The following is a 19,548-nucleotide window of genomic DNA, read 5'->3' on the forward strand; positions in this document are numbered from 1 at the left end:
GTAGGAGAGAGGGAGAATGCTGCTCAGCTCCTGGGTTGGCTCCTGGCTTGGCTGAACTAACTACAAAAAGCAGTTCAGGCAAGCCAGGGGGAACCAAAGGCTCACTTCAGCCCCTTTTCATAGCTCTTGCTGTGAATGTTCAAAAGGTAACAGCCATGACCCTGCGGACAGCTGTTAACTGTAGAACATTCACAATGAAAGTTGTGGACAAAGGCTTGACGGAGCACAAGGGGATTTCACCTTTGTTGAACTAATTAGAACATTCTGACTTTATAAGGTTTTAAAAGCTTTATAGCTCGCAGTAGCTGGGCTGAACCGGCCATTAAAGGGCTGCTCCCTTGGTAAAGGCCCTCGCCTTAAACAGTGGAGCGGGCCATAATGGCGGGTATAGCCTGCTATGGCAGGCTATAAAGCTACATTAAAGGATTGCTTGGCCCTTGATCAAGGGTGTAGTATAACTTGGTTAAATTACATTAAAGTATGTTTTAGAAATTTGGAACAGCCTGAAATTTTTAACAATCCAGATTCCATAGTGGATGGTGATGTGTCATGGACTAAGGCACGGACTCCCCCCCCCATCCCCGCCGAGTTTTATATAGCGCGAACTTGACACAAAGGTATCAGAGCGCTTTACATGAGCACCAGTTGCGTTACAGACAGAAACACTTTAGTCTTGGAAAGTAAACGAGAGAGAACATACTGAAATGGCAAAACGCTCCATTAGAGCTTACGTACCATTACAAATGACATTTGCAATTAAGACTTGTTAGACTTGACATCTTTTGGCGTGTTTCCACTGACTTTTTGCTTTCTGACTTCCCGGTTTTGACTCTGTTTTTGCTGGTGTGATGAGTCTGCGCACTTTCTTCACTGCTGATCAGTGGTAAAGTGCAAGTGATCCTGTATAAAATGTGTTATGGATTGGAATTTCCATGATTGGCTTATTTGATTTAGGTGTCAGTCCCTAGTAAAGTGCACTGCGAGTGCCAGGGCCTATAAATCAAAGGCTGTTGGTGGGCTGCAGCACTGGATTGTGCCACCCACGCAAACAGCTCGTAAAATGTAACTGCGGCTTGCCATTGCAGATCCTGTGTGCAGCCTGGGGCTGCCATGTCGACTTGACAAGTGCACACACTTGCAAGTCCCTAAACTTTCCCTTTTCTACATGTGAGGGTGCATTGTATGTGAAAGGTAGGACATGCCCTGGTCTGTGTGGCATGTCCGGATAGTGAATTACAGCCTACTTCGTTTTTCACTATTGCAAGGCTACCTGTTCCTCATAGGCCAGAGTGGGCAGTTTGATTATAACATCCTATAATCCTACACTCAAGCTCTCGCTGATGGGGAATATTGCCTTGATAAAAATGGTGGATTTGCCTAGATGCCTCTTTACGATGCAGGGATCCTTCTTTGAACTTCCCCATCGGGTATTTAGGAAAATAGACGCACTGCTTATACAGTTGCTATGGAATGGGAAACGGTGCCGGGTCAGTCTGGAGGTCATGAGACGCAAGTGGGGCAAAGGTGGTTTAGAAATTCCAGACTTGGAACTTTACTATTTTGCATCGCAATTGCAGCATGCTATAGCATGGTTGGACACCGACCCTTCCTGGGAAAGGGCCCTACTGTCGGACACGTATGGTGGACGACAGTTGGGGGCACTCCTTTGGTGGGCAGACGGGTCTCAGGAGCCGTGTCCTCCACTTATTCGACTATTATCGACGATCTGGAATGGTGTGCTTAAGAGACTTGTCCAAGAATGGCCTTTCGCCCCAGACGCCGATCTCTGGCTTCTGCTGTGCTGCGCTCAAATTGAACGGGTAATGTCGACTGACAAATAGAAAGACGGGGGCTGCCTAATGTTGTCCAACCTCTACCCAGAAAATAGGTTCATTACCTATCAGGAGGCGGTGACTACCTTTGACTTGGGACCTGGGCAATTTCTACATTATGTCAAGATTGCGGCCACAGCACTGCAGCTATGGCCCTCATTCCCCGAGGCCCCAGGACCCACCCATATCCTGGTAACGATTATAGCAATGGCGGGAGCGCGGAAATTCGTCACCCATATATAAAGGGCGCTGAGGGAGGATAAAAAACTTGGACCCTTAAAAGTGGAAGAACAGTGGCAGCAGGTGTGTCCGCAGGAACTTACGCCCCGGGACTGGGAAAAAATCCATGAGACCGTACACAAAGTATCGGGCTCTAACAGATTCAAACAAATACAGTATAGTATAGTACATATGGCCTACCTCTCGCCCAGTGGGCTCCATATCATTGATAGCTCTAGGGATCAAGCATGTCCCAGATGTCGCTATGTTCAGGTGGACTTTCCACATATGGTATGGACCTGCCCAATAATTCAGTTGTACTGGACGGAGGTCCTAGAGGACCTGCATAGAATAACCGGCTGGACGATTACCATGGAGGCGAGCTCATGTCTCCTTGGACTAATTCCCTGGAACCCTAAATGAAAGACAGGTCACGGTTCCTGGTGCTGGGGCTTATAATAGCTAGGTGGCGGATAGCAATACACTGGCTGGCGCAGCAGCGGCCACAGCTAGCAAGCTGGAGAACGGATGTGAGAGAATGGGCACTGGAGGCCGAGGGGGCATGGGCATGGGACTGAGGTACTGATGGCGTGGGGAATGATAGTACAGGAGATAGAGACAGTCCACACAGGTATCACAGGATGAGACGCACACCACTGGGATAGAGACCCACAGTCAGGAGGGAGCTAGATGGAGACCCCAGACGGCGCTTAAGATAATCGGACCTAAGGTGCATAGAACCGGCAAGAGGAGGGGGGGTGTTGGGGGGTGACAGGGGGGAAGTTCGGGGGGGGGGGGTGTCAAGCCCCCACAGACCGGACAAGGCACTGGATTGTTATGCAAGTGTTTTATTAGGGTTCACAGATAAGGGATGCGGTATGCACCGTGTAAGTAAGGGTCTTTGTCTTGGTTTGTGTTCTTGGGGATGTCTGCTCCCTCCAATGGTTGCCGCCTCCGCCGCTTTGCTTATTCCACGGACTGTCCCGCCGGTCGTCCCCTCGGTAAAGAAAATAGGAGATGGTCAGTGCCTCTTTCCCTTCCTCAATACTAATGCTCCCTGCTCCCATGTACTTTTGGTTTATGCCTCCAGCCCTCCCGGAAATAGGGGGGGTGATTTGTGCTGTGGACCTCTGATATAGTGTGCCTTTACTGTCCCCAGGCACTTTTAGTCAAGTAGTTTCCCATTGGAGGCAGGAACAGTTCCCCGGATCCTGTCTCCAGCCCGCCCATCCCAAGAATGCCTCCTGCTCCGTTTATTTTAGCGATGCAGTCAAGGGGGGCGGGGGGGGGGCTTACAGACCCGAGAAACTTGACTGAGCGTGCCACCACCCCACCACGGTGCACCCGGTCTTCCCGATAACTTGCCTGAAGCCGGGACCCGATGACAGGGTCACGGCCGTCCCGTCCATTGGGCCTTTCACGGGGAAGGTCCCGGTTCTTCTTTGGGTCCTCTCGCCGTCGTCACGACTTCCTACCGCCTCTATCTCCTCGGTCTCCTTCTTCGGTGTTTCCTCGTCTTCCTCGCGTTGTGGTTCTCCACCCTGCTCCTCGCTCCCCCGGTCTCCCACACTCTCTGTTAGTGTTTCTGGCTTTTTCAATCCTGTCCAGCTCCGCCCCTCGGATGTCAGCAGAGTCAGCATAAGTCGAGTCGGTGTAGCGGCCCCGGGGCACTCCTGTTGGTCTTCCTGGTTCCCCCTGTCACAAGGGGGTTTAGTTAAAGTTTGTTTACCACACAACAAATCCTTGTCTAAAGTGGCACACAGCTCTCGGGTAGCGTACACGGATATAATCCTCAGTTGACAATTGGAATGTTCATGGTATCATTTGTCATGTGGGCGAAATGTATTTTATATGAACATCTCCCTCCCACCTGAGGAGCCTTCATTGGCTGCCTCTCCTTAAAAGGATAGAGTTTAAGGCACTTACCATTTCCTTTAGAGCAACCAGGGATAGGGGCCCGCTATTCCTGCGTCAGTGACTCCGGAAATGCCAACAGCAACTTCTTTGGATCCCTCGCTTCTATAAAACCAGGATTGGGGGCAGAGCTTTTTCAGTGAGAACTGCATCCTTGTGGAACTCTCTGCCGGTCCACCTTTGGAAGATAGAGACTGAACAAGCATTTTGGAAAGCGCTGAAGACCTGGCTTTTTGCCTGCCCCTAACATGCAGTTCTTCTCTCTCCTTCCTCTGCAGGTTCGGGTGTCACCGCCGTGACACCTCCGTTGGAGGATAGCCATGCCCTTTACAAGTGTACTTGACTTGGGGGAGTTGATGGCGAATCCAGCCACCCACTAGCGTTTGGTGGCCCTGAAAGGTCAGACTAGGAGGGGTTGGAGGCTGCAGCAGAGGGGGCTGTGGTGGACTGGCCCACCCGCAGGCCCCGATAACCACAGCGCTGGTTCCCCTGTCCCTGGCACGCAGAAGCTGAACAGTTTGTGCCAGCCTGTGGCCCTGGGTGGGACTTGGCGGGGCACCCCTTTCATAGCCAAAAAAGAAGAGAAAGGCAGACTGGGCAGAGCGGGTGGTGGAGAGGCCCAAGGACCTGGCCATAGCTCGAGAGTCCTTAAACCGCTCTAGCGCATTGTCTGCCTTGTCGCCAAAAAGGCGAGGGCCATCAAAGGGCATGTCCATACGAGTGGATTGGACATCCCCCGAAAAAACAGTCAACCTCAACCAAGCTTAGCGACGTAGGGCTAACGACGTGGAAATTGTCCTGCCTAGTGAGTCAGCGGTATCCAGCCCACAGCGGATGGTAAACTTCATTGTGTCACTCCCGTAGGCAACTGCACGGGAGAGCATGGCCTGGGCCTCCTCCAGGCAATGGGGCAGCACCTGCGCTACAGTATCCCACACGGAGTGGGTGAAACGGGCCAACAGACATGCAGTCCCAAGCTGGAGGAAGAAAACATTTTCTTTCCTTGGTGGCCCATCTTTTTGGATTCCCTATTGAGTGGTGCGTTAGGGAATGCGCCTCTGGAGGTGGAGGCTTGGACTACCAAGCTCTCAGGGGTGGGGTGTTGGGAGAGCAAAGAGGGGTCGCCCGGGGTCAGGCAGTGGCGTCGGGCAATCATGCTCTCCACAGGAGCCCCTGTGTTCAGCCTGGACCAGGTGCCCAAAAGGTTGTCCGTGAGGGCTTCATTAAATGGCAGAAGGAGCTCCGAAGAGCTTGCTGCAGGTAGAAGCACCTCTGACAGGAGGTTAGTGCTGACTGCCACCGTAGATAGCTCTACGTGGAGAGCCTCGGCCTCCCTACGCAACACCACTTTGTATGACGCTCCCTCCTCTGTAGCCACGGTATAAGGAGACAACATGCTAAGGTCTGGGGAGGTATCCAGACCACTGGCTTCCCCCAGTTCCTCTCTCCAGTCCTGCTCATAACCTAACTGGTCGGTTAAAGGGTCCCCAGACCCCTCCCAGTCCTCCTCACCCTCTTCTGGCTGCCAATCTCGTCTCAAAGAGCCAGGGTAAAACAGGGGCACAAAAATACCAATCAGAGCAGGATCCTGCATTCGTCTACGCCCGTCCGGCTCCGTGTCTACCTCCAGGTGGAGGCCGGGGTCGACGTCGGCTGGGGACACAGCCGACGCCGGCTGCGGTGCCGGTGGAATTGGCGCCGGGGGAGGCATAACAAGGTTGACTGGCGCCGATCCGGATCCAGGCCTGGATCCAAGGAGACCCTGTGGCGTCGAAGCCCCCAATCGAGTCCGCGGGGCCCGAAGGCACGCTGGTGGAGTCTGGCTGCCCAAAGATGGCGTGCATTGCTTCGTAAAACTGACGTAGCAGGGCAGGGGTCACTTCCGGTCCCGGGAAGTGAGGGAAACCAGGAGCGACCCTACGGGCTCAGCACGTGGAGCCGCACCACCCACATACCTCGTCGCGTCGGGCGACTGATGGGGAGAAGTCGAAGAGCGACAATTCTTCTTAGACTTCTTCTTGTGCTTTGACTTACCTGACCCCGAGTGCAAAGATGTGGATGAAGAATGGTGTTGGCTCATCGACCAGTCCCTCGACCTCCTACGCGATAGGGACCTCGAACGGCGCGGAGCTGACTGCTGGGCCTCGAGTAGCTTTCGGGACTGCTCTCGCAAAGACTTCCGGGCAATGGTCCGGTAGTAGGAGCCCGACTTGGGGTCGTGGTCAAGCTCCAGGCAGTAGAGGCACACGGGGTGCGAATCCGTCACCGACATCAGTTGGTTAAAGGAACCGCAAGCCTTGAAGCCGGGCATCCCTCGTGTACCAGGAGTCGATGGACTCAAAATATGAAGTAGACAAAAGTCGAGAAAAAAATCAGCCAAGAAGTGACTGGAGGTACTGCTCTCTCCGGATCTGCGCTTTCTGGTGCAGGAAAAGAAAGAACTGACGTCAGCACGTGAAGGCGGCGTCTAAGTAGTTACCGCGACATCATCCCGGCGAACGCGGAGTCGACCGTGCAGGGGTACTGCTGACGAAAACACTTTCCGGATCTAGTCTGACGCCTGGGGGTAATTCTAAGGTAAGGAATCTATAACTAACTGTTTCTTTCAGATAGGTCGTGCAGCTACCTAGGCCTATACTGGGGTACACTAGGGCTCATAACATATGATGTGCCCATCTCTGCTTCTGGCTCATTTCTACTCCCGGCGTCTGAAGGTGCTACTGTACGTATTAATTTTATTTATGAGGTTTACAATGTTATCCAAGAGCGTACTTTGAATAAGGCCTGATTACTTTACATATTAATACTGTTGTTAAACAGTCTTTACCTAAAACATGGTCTACCTCTCTGACAGTGCCTGTCTTCAAGAAGGGGAATCGTGTTGATCGCAGTAATTTTCGCCCAATTTCTTTGATTAGTTCTGTGGTTACAAATTTTGGGTGTTTGTTGTTGAACAGGTTATTGGCCTGGGCTGATGATTGTAAAGTTTTATCTGATGTCCAGTACAGCTTTCGGCACGGCCTTCGGATTGTTGATCAAGGTCTTAACCTGTATCTTATTATCAATAAATATAAAGTTAACAAGCAAGGTGTCATACATTTGGCCTTTATGGATTTGAGCTCCTCCTTTGACAGAGTCTATAGCAAACAATTATGGAGTATTATACTGGGACTTGGTGTGGATACCAATATAGTTACCCTGTTGCGTGATCTCCATTTTAGCTTGTCTTCTTCAATTCCTTATTGGCTAATACACTGAGCACTTTACATTGAATCAGAAGAGTCTACCGGGCTGCATTTTGGCACAGTTTTTATTCTCATATATATATAAATCATCAGAAGAAGGTTCTTGCTGAGGGTGATAGAGATATGCCAAATATTGGTCATTTCTGGATTCAAGCGTTGCTTTATGCTGTTGTCCATATTTCTAGAACAGCGCTGGGGTTGGAGCTATTGCCTAATTATTTTGTGTACCTTATGAACTGCCTTGACCTGAGCATTAATTTAGCTAAGTCCCATATCATAGTGATCGGTCCTTGATTTACGAAACACCAGAACTTTTCATGTTAAAAGCAATAATATCCGTTGTGTCATCATCACTCCCTACGTAAGAGTTTTGTTTGATCAGCGATGACCTGATCCTCCTTGTTTCTTGCCAAACGAAATAGGCTTGCTAGGAGTATTGTTTCTGTCTTTGATTTATCTACCAGGTTGGGGCACAAATCTATTAAGGTCATGCTGGACATCTACAAAGCCAGATGTGTTTCTATTGCAGCTTATGGAAGCAGTATTGGGGGCTTTGCCAATCTCTCAGTGTTAAATGGAACTGCAATCAAATTCCTGATAAGGCTTTTATGTCTACCTCAAAGCTCCTCATCCTATATTACTCATGAGAAACGTGGGTTTGGGTTTTTGACCGATATCCTGCAGATGCGTCCTTTGATACTTTGGCTATCTGTTTAGTTGGGACCTGAAAAGAGTCTTACCTGACTTATCTTAGAACACTGGAATGCTGAGAGCTCTTGAAGATAATGTAGGGGCAGTAGCCTATATGATCTGGTACAGGCCTGCTGCACTCAACATCTCAAAGTTGTAATAAACAGACTCTGTCCTTCTCTTTCCCTGCCTCGCCAAAATACATGGAGTGGACAGGGGAATGTGGAAGGCAGAGATGCGGTGCAGGGCAAACCAGAGCCTTCCCCCTCCCTTGCTCAGAGTCACTTGAGCATCGGTAGGAGTGAGGGAGAATGCTGCTCAGCTCCTGGGTTGGCTCCTGGCTTGGCTGAACTAACTACAAAAAGCAGTTCAGGCAAGCCAGGGGGAACCAAAGGCTCACTTCAGCCCCATTTCATAGCTCTTGCTGTGAATGTTCAAAAGGTAACAGCCATGACCCTGCGGACAGCTGGTAACTGTAGAACATTCACAATGAAAGTTGTGGACAAAGGCTTGACGGAGCACAAGGGGATTTCACCTTTGTTTAACTAATTAGAACATTCTGACTTTATAAGGTTTTAAAAGCTTTATAGCTCGCAGTAGCTGGGCTGAACCGGCCATTAAAGGGCTGCTCCCTTGGTAAAGGCCCTCGCCTTAAACAGTGGAGCGGGCCATAATGGCGGGTATAGCCTGCTATGGCAGGCTATAAAGCTACATTAAAGGATTGCTTGGCCCTTGATCAAGGGTGTAGTATAACTTGGTTAAATTACATTAAAGTATGTTTTAGAAATTTGGAACAGCCTGAAATTTTTAACAATCCAGATTCCATAGTGGATGGTGATGTGTCATGGACTAAGGCACGGACTCCCCCCCCATCCCCGCCGAGTTTTATATAGCGCGAACTTGACACAAAGGTATCAGAGCGCTTTACATGAGCACCAGTTGCGTTACAGACAGAAACACTTTAGTCTTGGAAAGTAAACGAGAGAGAACATACTGAAATGGCAAAACGCTCCATTAGAGCTTACGTACCATTACAAATGACATTTGCAATTAAGACTTGTTAGACTTGACATCTTTTGGCGTGTTTCCACTGACTTTTTGCTTTCTGACTTCCCGGTTTTGACTCTGTTTTTGCTGGTGTGATGAGTCTGCGCACTTTCTTCACTGCTGATCAGTGGTAAAGTGCAAGTGATCCTGTATAAAATGTGTTATGGATTGGAATTTCCATGATTGGCTTATTTGATTTAGGTGTCAGTCCCTAGTAAAGTGCACTGAGAGTGCCAGGGCTTATAAATCAAAGGCTGTTGGTGGGCTGCAGCACTGGATTGTGCCACCCACGCAAACAGCTCGTAAAATGTAACTGCGGCTTGCCATTGCAGATCCTGTGTGCAGCCTGGGGCTGCCATGTCGACTTGACAAGTGCACACACTTGCAAGTCCCTAAACTTTCCCTTTTCTACATGTGAGGGTGCATTGTATGTAAAAGGTAGGACATGCCCTGGTCTGTGTGGCATGTCCGGATAGTGAATTACAGCCTACTTCGTTTTTCACTATTGCAAGGCTACCTGTTCCTCATAGGCCAGAGTGGGCAGTTTGATTATAACATCCTATAATCCTACACTCAAGCTCTCGCTGATGGGGAATATTGCCTTGATAAAAATGGTGGATTTGCCTAGATGCCTCTTTACGATGCAGGGATCCTTCTTTGAACTTCCCCATCGGGTATTTAGGAAAATAGACGCACTGCTTATACAGTTGCTATGGAATGGGAAATGGTGCCGGGTCAGTCTGGAGGTCATGAGACGCAAGTGGGGCAAAGGTGGTTTAGAAATTCCAGACTTGGAACTTTACTATTTTGCATCGCAATTGCAGCATGCTATAACATTGGTTGGACACCGACCCTTCCTGGGAAAGGGCCCTACTGTCGGACACGTATGGTGGACGACAGTTGGGGGCACTCCTTTGGTGGGCAGACGGGTCTCGGGAGCCGTGTCCTCCACTTATTCGACTATTATCGACGATCTGGAATGGTGTGCTTAAGAGACTTGTCCAAGAATGGCCTTTCGCCCCAGACGCCGATCTCTGGCTTCTGCTGTGCTGCGCTCAAATTGAACGGGTAATGTCGACTGACAAATAGAAAGACGGGGGCTGCCTAATGTTGTCCAACCTCTACCCAGAAAATAGGTTCATTACCTATCAGGAGGCGGTGACTACCTTTGACTTGGGACCTGGGCAATTTCTACATTATGTCAAGATTGCGGCCACAGCACTGCAGCTATGGCCCTCATTCCCCGAGGCCCCAGGACCCACCCATATCCTGGTAACGATTATAGCAATGGCGGGAGCGCGGAAATTCGTCACCCATCTATAAAGGGCGCTGAGGGAGGATAAAAAACTTGGACCCTTAAAAGTGGAAGAACAGTGGCAGCAGGTGTGTCCGCAGGAACTTACGCCCCGGGACTGGGAGAAAATCCATGAGACCGTACACAAAGTATCGGGCTCTAACAGATTCAAACAAATACAGTATAGTATAGTACATATGGCCTACCTCTCGCCCAGTGGGCTCCATATCATTGATAGCTCTAGGGATCAAGCATGTCCCAGATGTCGCTATGTTCAGGTGGACTTTCCACATATGGTATGGACCTGCCCAATAATTCAGTTGTACTGGACGGAGGTCCTAGAGGACCTGCATAGAATAACCGGCTGGACGATTACCATGGAGGCAAGCTCATGTCTCCTTGGACTAATTCCCCGGAACCCTAAATGAAAGACAGGTCACGGTTCCTGGTGCTGGGGCTTATAATAGCTAGGTGGCGGATAGCAATACACTGGCTGGCGCAGCAGCGGCCACAGCTAGCAAGCTGGAGAACGGATGTGAGAGAATGGGCACTGGAGGCCGAGGGGGCATGGGCATGGGACTGAGGTACTGATGGCGTGGGGAATGATAGTACAGGAGATAGAGACAGTCCACACAGGTATCACAGGATGAGATGCACACCACTGGGACAGAGACCCACAGTCAGGAGGGAGCTAGATGGAGACCCCAGACGGCGCTTAAGATAATCGGACCTAAGGTGCATAGAACCGGCAAGAGGAGGGGGGGTGTTGGGGGGTGACAGGGGGGAAGTTCGGGGGGGGGTGTCAAGCCCCCACAGACCAGACAAGGCACTGGATTGTTATGCAAGTGTTTTATTAGGGTTCACAGATAAGGGATGCGGTATGCACCGTGTACGTAAGGGCCTTTGTCTTGGTTTGTGTTCTTGGGGATGTCTGCTCCCTCCAATGGTTGCCGCCTCCGCCGCTTTTCTTATTCCACGGACTGTCCCGCCGGTCGTCCCCTCGGTAAAGAAAATAGGAGATGGTCAGTGCCTCTTTCCCTTCCTCAATACTAATGCTCCCTGCTCCCATGTACTTTTGGTTTATGCCTCCAGCCCTCCCGGAAATAGGGGGGGTGATTTGTGCTGTGGACCTCTGATATGTAAATGTAAATGTAAATGTAGGTGTACTTATATAGCGCAAACCTGTCACCCAAAGGGCATCCTGGCGCTTGCTTAGGGAACCCGTCCTGGTATTCCCCTGTGAGAAACCCCGGCAGGGTGTCCACAAGGTGAAAGCCAGGCATCCCGCCGCGAGGGGCCGTAGTGGAGATTAAGCAAGCTATTGCCCAGAGTTGCAGAGTGTGACCCCGTGATTCGAGTAGGCACCGGAGCGAGAATTGTCGAGTCCGTGGAATTTTGAGCCCGAGACCCGCCGAGGCGGGGAATCGAACCCTGGTCCACGGTCGATCTCAGTTTCCGGGTCTGCCGCCTCTAACCACTGAGCCACGCTTCTCCATATATATGATATAGTGTGCCTTTACTGTCCCCGGGCACTTTTAGTCAAGTAGTTTCCCATTGGAGGCAGGAACAGTTCCCCGGATCCTGTCTCCAGCACGCCCATCCCAAGAATGCCTCCCGCTCCGTTTATTTTAGCGATGCAGTCAAGGGGGGCGGGAGGGGGGGGCTTACAGACCCGAGAAACTTGACTGAGCGTGCCACCACCCCACCACGGTGCACCCGGTCTTCCCGATAACTTGCCTGAAGCCGGGACCCGATGACAGGGTCACGGCCGTCCCGTCCGTTGGGCCTTTCACGGGGAAGGTCCCGGTTCTTCTTTGGGTCCTCTCGCCGTCGTCACGACTTCCTACCGCCTCTGTCTCCTCGGTCTCCTTCTTCGGTGTTTCCTCGTCTTCCTCGCGTTGTGGTTCTCCACCCTGCTCCTCGCTCCCCCGGTCTCCCACACTCTCTGTTAGTGTTTCTGGCTTTTTCAATCCTGTCCAGCTCCGCCCCTCGGATGTCAGCAGAGTCAGCATAAGTCGAGTCGGTGTAGCGGCCCCGGGGCACTCCTGTTGGTCTTCCTGGTTCCCCCTGTCACAAGGGGGTTTAGTTAAAGTTTGTTTACCACACAACAAATCCTTGTCTAAAGTGGCACACAGCTCTCGGGTAGCGTACACGGATATAATCCTGAGTTGACAATTGGAATGTTCATGGTATCATTTGTCATGTGGGCGAAATGTATTTTATATGAACATGGTCTGTACCTTGTGAAGAATAAAATCAATAATGAAATAAAAAAATAAAAAATAAAAATCCTATAATCCTAACTGACTCAGGGAACATGGTAGAAATTCGAGTTTAGTACGCCTGAACTCAGAATGATAAAATGCATCTTTTAGTGAAGTTGGTTTTAACATTCTGTATTTGAAAATACCACTTTTAGAAAGTGGTTATTTTCTGACCTAACCATCTAGCCTGCCTCTGCTAGTTTGTGTATTGTCTGTCTGGTTTGTGAGTGACAGGGGCTGGGGGAGATTCCAGGAGACAGGGTGAGTCAGCACAGGCTGAATAGGCACATCTACACATAGATGGGTGGGAGGAGTAGCACCTGGGTCTGAATAGGGCTGCGTCTGCCTTCCACAATGCTGACTCCACCTTCTGTGGTGCGTCTGAAGACCCTGGCCCACACTGACAGAAGAGGAAGGTGCACACTGGCAGAATGCACCCCAAACTGGTTTGAACTAGGTCCAGGCCCCTCTGCCTTCAGAGGACAATGGAATTGCTGGTATAAATATTGGGGCCCATCCCCCAAGACTTTAGAACTCTTTTGGGATAAAGAAGACTGCCAAGAAGAAGAGCCGGAAAAGCTGTGAGGAGGGACTAGCACTTTGCTGTGTGCTTTGCTGTGTTGGCCTGCAGTGGCTGCTTCTGCCTTGGGCAGTGAAAGGACTGGACTGAACTTTCTGCAATCTACTTTTGTGAGTTTCTCCAAGGGCTTGAGGTAGAGCTTGCCCCCTGTTAAAGAAGTCTCAGGAACAGCAAAGACTTCAAGCTCGACGCCGTCTACGATGCCGACTCCGTGTCCTGAAGGCACCGCAGAGGGCACCGCGGCAACACCGCACCCCTGGTCTCATCGGCGACGCCTGCTGATGCCGCCACCGAGCCGCTGCTCGAACTGCGACCTGTGGGCACCGCACTCCGCACTGCCTTGCTTCATGACGACGCCGTGGTATCCCCGACACCGCTGCTCCACGCCGGACTCAGCGCCGCTGCTTGCACCGTGGTTTGAGGGCACCGATCGTAAAGTTACACGACGCTCCGCCCTCATCCAACTTCGCAGCCTCGGCCTACTGACGCCAGTGCCACCGACTCCCGTTCGTCAGCCGACGACAGTGCTTCAGCAACTACTACGACGCTGCTTGCACCGTGACCTGCCAGCACCATGATGAGCACCGCCTTAATCTCACACCGCGACCCTGGTCTCACCGCCGCCGCCACCGAGCCGCTGCTCGGACCGCGACCTGAGGGCACGCACACCGCACCGGTGCACTTCGGCAGCACCCGATGCCTGCCGACGCCAGCACTCCTGACTTCACCAGAGAGGAGTTTCATCTGCAATGCATGTGACTTCGAGGGCCCCAACGACTCCAGCACCGACCTCCGGAACCGACGCATGCGGACGCCATGTTTTCGGAATCTCAAAGAGAGGTCATGGATGCCCTGCATTTCTGAAAGGTACTGTTTGCGGGTCTTCCCGACACCATAGCTGGCCCACGATCAGCCAGAACTGTTTGGATTTGTTTGGTCACGACGCCGTGATAGCCCCGGACGGAGCTATCGACAACAAGGAACTGTGTTTCAAAGTTATTTTGGCAACTGAAGATATTTAAGTACTGTATTGTGGATTTTTATCGTTTTGGTCTTGTTTTAAGTATATAAAAATATTGGATATTTTACTAAACTGGGGTGGTGTCCTTTTGTAGTGCTTACACTGTATTACTGTTGGCTATGTGAAAATGCTTTACACACTGCCTCTGAGATAAGCCTGACTGCTTGTGCCAAGCTACCAAGAGGTGAGCAAGGGTTATTTTAGGAGTGTAACTCCCTTATCCTGACCAGAGTGGTGGTTTCTGCTTGGCTTTGGTGCTAACCTTAGCCAACCAGAAATCCCATTTTTAACAAGACTTATCTAACCTTTGATATGTCAAACCATCATCGATTTCTTCTGACATGATTTAGACTTAATTTATCTCATCACCGGCTGGCCATTCACGGGGAAGCTCGTTTGACCCCGATTTTGTTCCATGTAGATGTGATCATGTTTCCACCTACTACACTTTGCACTTCATCATGCTTTGTCCCCTTTATAAAAATAACTTAGGAAGTCTTTGGATTTACCTTTGCTGGCCGGCAGCTTTAATCTTGTCATGACTTGTAAGATTATGCTGCATGGAGGACCAGATTACGTGGCACGTTTTCATTCCCATCCATTTGAGCTAGAAACATTTTTGGTGCAATCAGCAAAAATAGAAAATTAGGCGGAGAATGTGTTAGATCTATAATTATGCTGTAAATGCTGATGCCATGGTGTCTAACCTAAATTCTGTAACACTCACCATTGCCTACTGATTTATCAACAGCTTATTCAAGAAAGGCAAACAAAACAAAGATTCTGTCACAAGTCAGTGCACATTGCTAGCTGCACTTTGAAGAAACAGCATTTTCAAGCTAACTACCCTTAAATAAATGCGAAACAAATAAGTGGTAATATCTCTCATGTTTATTATGTCACCAGAACCCTCCAATGGCAATACTGGACCACATTACACAGCTGCCCATTACGTATTCTCTTGTTACCTCTTATTATTGGGAGTCAATAAGGCAACATGTCTTCAGTGCTGCTGCAAATTCAGGCTTTTCATATTTTTAAACGAACATGAAAGGAACATCGCAAGCATTTATACAAAGTATTAACATGATGAAACTCTAGTGCACACTTACTTAATGCTTTGAATTGCAGGGCTGTATGAGTTGCATTTAAATTACTTCATGAACAATGGTTTGTAGATTACTAAGGTATATTATCTTGTACTTACAGTTGGGTGCTGCGTATTGTGCTGACGGTGAGGGCAGTATTCTTATAGCCATTTAGCATTTGAATGTAGATATGTTGGGCTCTTTTCTATGTTAGTCGAGTTTACCCCACCGTATAAGTAGTTAACTATTACACTGGAACTGAAGTTTACATTTCTGCTTTTTAATCTTTTCCCATTTGGTACTATGGGATCATCACCGTGAACATCTGAGTTTCTTTTCTCTCTCTTATAGAAGGGTGAGTTTATCAGTTCGTTTGACTTTTCCGACGAAGCCAGAGTTTTCGTGCCTGAAGATGCTTTTTTTAAAACAGGCACGGGTGAATTACTTTCTAAACACAACTTTCTATAAATCTTATCGAAGTTGCTTTCCTCTTTTTCATCCTTTAAAGAGCTGTTTTTCTTAATGTTTAAATACACTGATGACATTTGTGCGATATCAAATTTTTTAAGCTGAATTTCTCCATCAGGAATTGGTGAGCAGTACGGCTTACACGTGGTGTGCTTTGCCATTTGCAAGCCAGCCTGAATGTTGTCTTCATTTCCTGGTAAATTCGTTTTTTGAGACACAACTGGAATGTTTACCAATGTTGCGTGTGTTGCACTTTGAATCAAATTCTGTGAATGCATACAACAAAGACACCCTGCGCTTTCACTGCAACAGATTTCATGTGCCTGATTATCTGCATTTGAAGGAACTGCTGCTGCAAGAGAATGTTCGCACGTGCTGGCTTGGATTATTGGACAACGAACATCAGTATACTCTGGCCTATCACCTACAGTCTTTCTCTTGACGGCGTGTGGCCCACACAAATCTGCCTCATACTGGTGATCTATATCCAGAGGTGGAGGATTCGTAATTTCCCTTCTATTTTGTAACAACCCCTCTGGCATAAGAATTGCCCTGGTTGTTGAAGAACTACCACCGGAAACCAAAGAAGTCCTTGATCCTTCACCTGGGGTAATAAAAGACTTTTCATGGGAAGAATCAGAACACGCAATTTCATCAGGTTTTGCAACCAAGGTGCTAGTGGGAAGAAAATACTTTTGACTTAAATAAACTGGTGAATATTCAAGACTCTGCGCCCTGGTCCTATAGTGCGTGGTGGCCAAGGTGCTACATTCACTGGCTGTCTTGAAACTCGACTTCAAAATAGTTGAGTCCGTTGCCTTATGTTTGCATATGATGGATTTGGCATATTTACTCTTATAGGAGTTTCTTCTAGTGCGGAATGATGGCCTTGGCGTAGGTCCTAGCATGGACCTGGCGATGCGCTTCACTAATCCAGAGTATACATCCCCGAGTGAGTAAGTGCTCTTTGATGATGTGTTCAGTTCTTCACGAGCTGCCTGAAAAGAGGCGCTTGCAATTTCCTCAACAGTCGGCTTGTCTATAAGTTCCAAAGATTCAGAACAACCAGTGGTTTGGGAATGTATTTCACTTTGATCGCTGAGATGTCCCGTTTGTTTTCTATTAGGTGAATCCATAACCATGAATGTTCTGTTATTCCTTAAAGATTCCATTTTGTTTAACTTCTGATGCTGATAATCTGCAAAGTAACAAAACAGGCAATTACCTTTTATTTTTTGGGAGTGTTTACTAACAACGTGTCTGTTATGCCGAATAGTACCACGTGAATTAACAACTCTAGGACATGCGAATCAGCTCAAGCTACTGACAGTAGGCTAAAGAAATTCATCTCTGTATGCTCTGCACTGCGCACCGGCAAGCGACCATGAGACATATCAAATCAAAAGATGTATTCGATTGTGGAAAACAATCATAAAAGCACAACAATATTAACAACAAAAATCTATATATCTCAAACAACTTCATATAAATATTCGCTCATTTACATATACCAGTTAAGATCCCACATTCATGAGATAAAGAAACAATCAAAAGTTAAAAACAGATTAAATAAACACTTGCTTTTTTAGACTCAAAACCTTTTCTTTTTTATTTTTAAATTACCGTTCTAAAAAGGCTATGCACATTATCTACTTGTTGTAATGCCAGAAAGGCATTACAACAAGTAGGGGCGAAACCCAAACCGCCCAAACCGTTAAACACAGGAACTAACCACACTTTCCTGAAGTGCGTATAACATCTACAAAAGAGAATGACATGAATCGTGGTTTGTTCAGAAATGTTGTCAGAGGGGCATAACTGGAGGCCATGAGACCAGTCATTTACATTAGGAAAAGTAACTAGTCTGTGAAAGATTCCTAAACGAAATCGAGTGAGGAGGTACCTATCATAATCTGTAGAAACAAAAGCGAGGTATGGTTGAATATTAAAAGTTAAGATCATCTGGTTATGTAGGACAGTGGGTTTTGCCATTTCAGATGACATTCTAGCAGAGTCTAATAGTGTCAAGCCCTCTGATTTTAATTCCTTCCTAGTTATTCTCCCGATATTTCTCGGGTTGATAAAGTATTATAAATGATCGAGATCTTGCAGGAAGTTACAGACTTGACTTATCCATGGGATCCTCAGGGCCCCATCCAACTTCAAGACATCCAGAAGAATATCTCTATTTAATTTTGTCTCTTCCTTAGTCCAGAGTCTGTGCCGTAACAGCACAGGCTCGAGCTTAATTATATCAGAAAAAGGTAGGTCTAGCTCCGCATGGCAAATACGGGCCGCGGTACCATTTGGGACGGATAAAATATGCTTTAAAAATGAGTTTTCAATCCTTTGGATGGGGAGCAAGTCAAATGCCCGCCAGACCCCAGTCCCATTGACTGCTGCTGAGACACATTTTGCTTTGTAAATCTTAATGAGCTCCTCGGGTTGTCCTTTCCCTATTTTTTTTGCGAAAGTACTAAGGGCAGAGGTAGTACGTAGCAATGTCAATTTTTTCTCCAACACAACCTGTGACCAGGAGTCAATTAAGGCAAAAAATATTTCCAAGTAAGAAAATTTCTTAGTGGCCTCAATCTTCTGCCCTGCCACAAACACATCCTTAAGTCTTGTGATGGCAGTTTAGCAACGCATAATAAAAGTCTTAGAAGAATTAATTCTTAGACCTAAATTCATAAAATTGGTGAAACCATCATGTACCCTTTCGAGTCCGACTTGCGTGCTGGACATCAACACCGCATCATCTGCATACAGAAAGGCGGGTATAGGTCGTCCCGTCACTTGGGGGAAGAGATGATTATCATTTAAAAGAGCCTTCCCCAATCTGTTTATAAATAGGTCGACACACCCTTGCTTAACGCACAAGTTACTACTTGTGTAACGATATATCTGTAAGAGACATTAGTTAGTATTAGATTCCTTACCTTAGAATATCCCCAGGCGTCAGACTGGATCCGGAATTTTTTTGCGTAGCAGTACCCTTGTGCGTCGGTAGGCGTCGTCTGCGGCTCCGCGTCCGTCGTCGGCGTCGTGATGACGTCGTCGGAGTACTTAGACGCCGCCTCCGCGTGCTGATGTCAGTTCTTAGACACAGCTTTTCCGCACCAGAAGCGCTGAGCCATGTAAAAAACCAACACTGGTGCCAATGAAACTAGGGCCCTGAAAGGGAGACAACCCTAACCCTAGATATCGGTTCGCAGAACGGGGAGAATGGGTGGGTCGGTAAGGAATCTAATACTAACTAATGTCTCTTACAGATATATCGTTACACAAGTAGTAACTTGTGCATCTGAAAGAGACACGTTAGTATTAGATTCCTTACCTTAAAATAGATACCCCAGCAATACCAACCCCGGTGGTGGGTCTGCGAACCAATAATCACACCAGAAAGTCCTGGAGGACGGAACGGCCAAAGAAGCCATCCCTCCGGATTTGACTGTCCAGGCAGTAGTGTCTTGCATATGTGTGCAGCGATGCCCACGTAGCTGCCTGACAGATATCCTGTAAGGGCACACCCCGGCCCAGGGCAGTTGTAGTCGCCGTGGCTCGAGTGGAATGAGCCCGTAATCCAACAGGGGGCTCCTTTCTGGCCAAGGAGTAGCATGCCTGGATACACAAGATGATCCACCGGGAGATGGTCCTCTTGTGCACTGCTTTCCCCTTCTTAGCGCCCACATAACCAACAAAGAGTTGGTCATCCACCCGGAACTGGCGTGTGCGATCCAAGTAAAATGAGAGCGCACGTTTTGGGTCCAGACGGTGGAGCCGCTCTTCCTCTTTAGAGGGATGCGGTGGCGGGAAGAAGGTTGGCAAGGTGATGGACTGCCCAATGTGGAAGGCTGAGACAACCTTTGGGCAGGAAAGATGGCTT

The 19,548-nt window shown here is 48.5% G+C and overlaps 1 protein-coding gene across 3 annotated transcripts in view; it reads right to left on the reverse strand.

The window, feature by feature from the left end:
* The window catches only part of HJURP (Holliday junction recognition protein), a 934,375-nt gene that overhangs the window by 27,970 nt on the left and 886,857 nt on the right, over window positions 1-19,548 (reverse strand). For all 3 annotated transcript variants that reach the window (XM_078687703.1, XM_078687705.1, XM_078687704.1), the window contains one exon: window positions 15,314-16,860. In XM_078687703.1, coding sequence (XP_078543829.1) covers window positions 15,356-16,860 — 1,505 coding nt within the window. In that variant the 3' untranslated portion in view covers window positions 15,314-15,355. The remainder of the gene's footprint in view (window positions 1-15,313; window positions 16,861-19,548) is intronic.

This window comes from Lissotriton helveticus, chromosome 4_1 (genome assembly GCF_964261635.1).
Source record: "Lissotriton helveticus chromosome 4_1, aLisHel1.1, whole genome shotgun sequence".
NCBI classification, from domain to species: domain Eukaryota; kingdom Metazoa; phylum Chordata; class Amphibia; order Caudata; family Salamandridae; genus Lissotriton; species Lissotriton helveticus.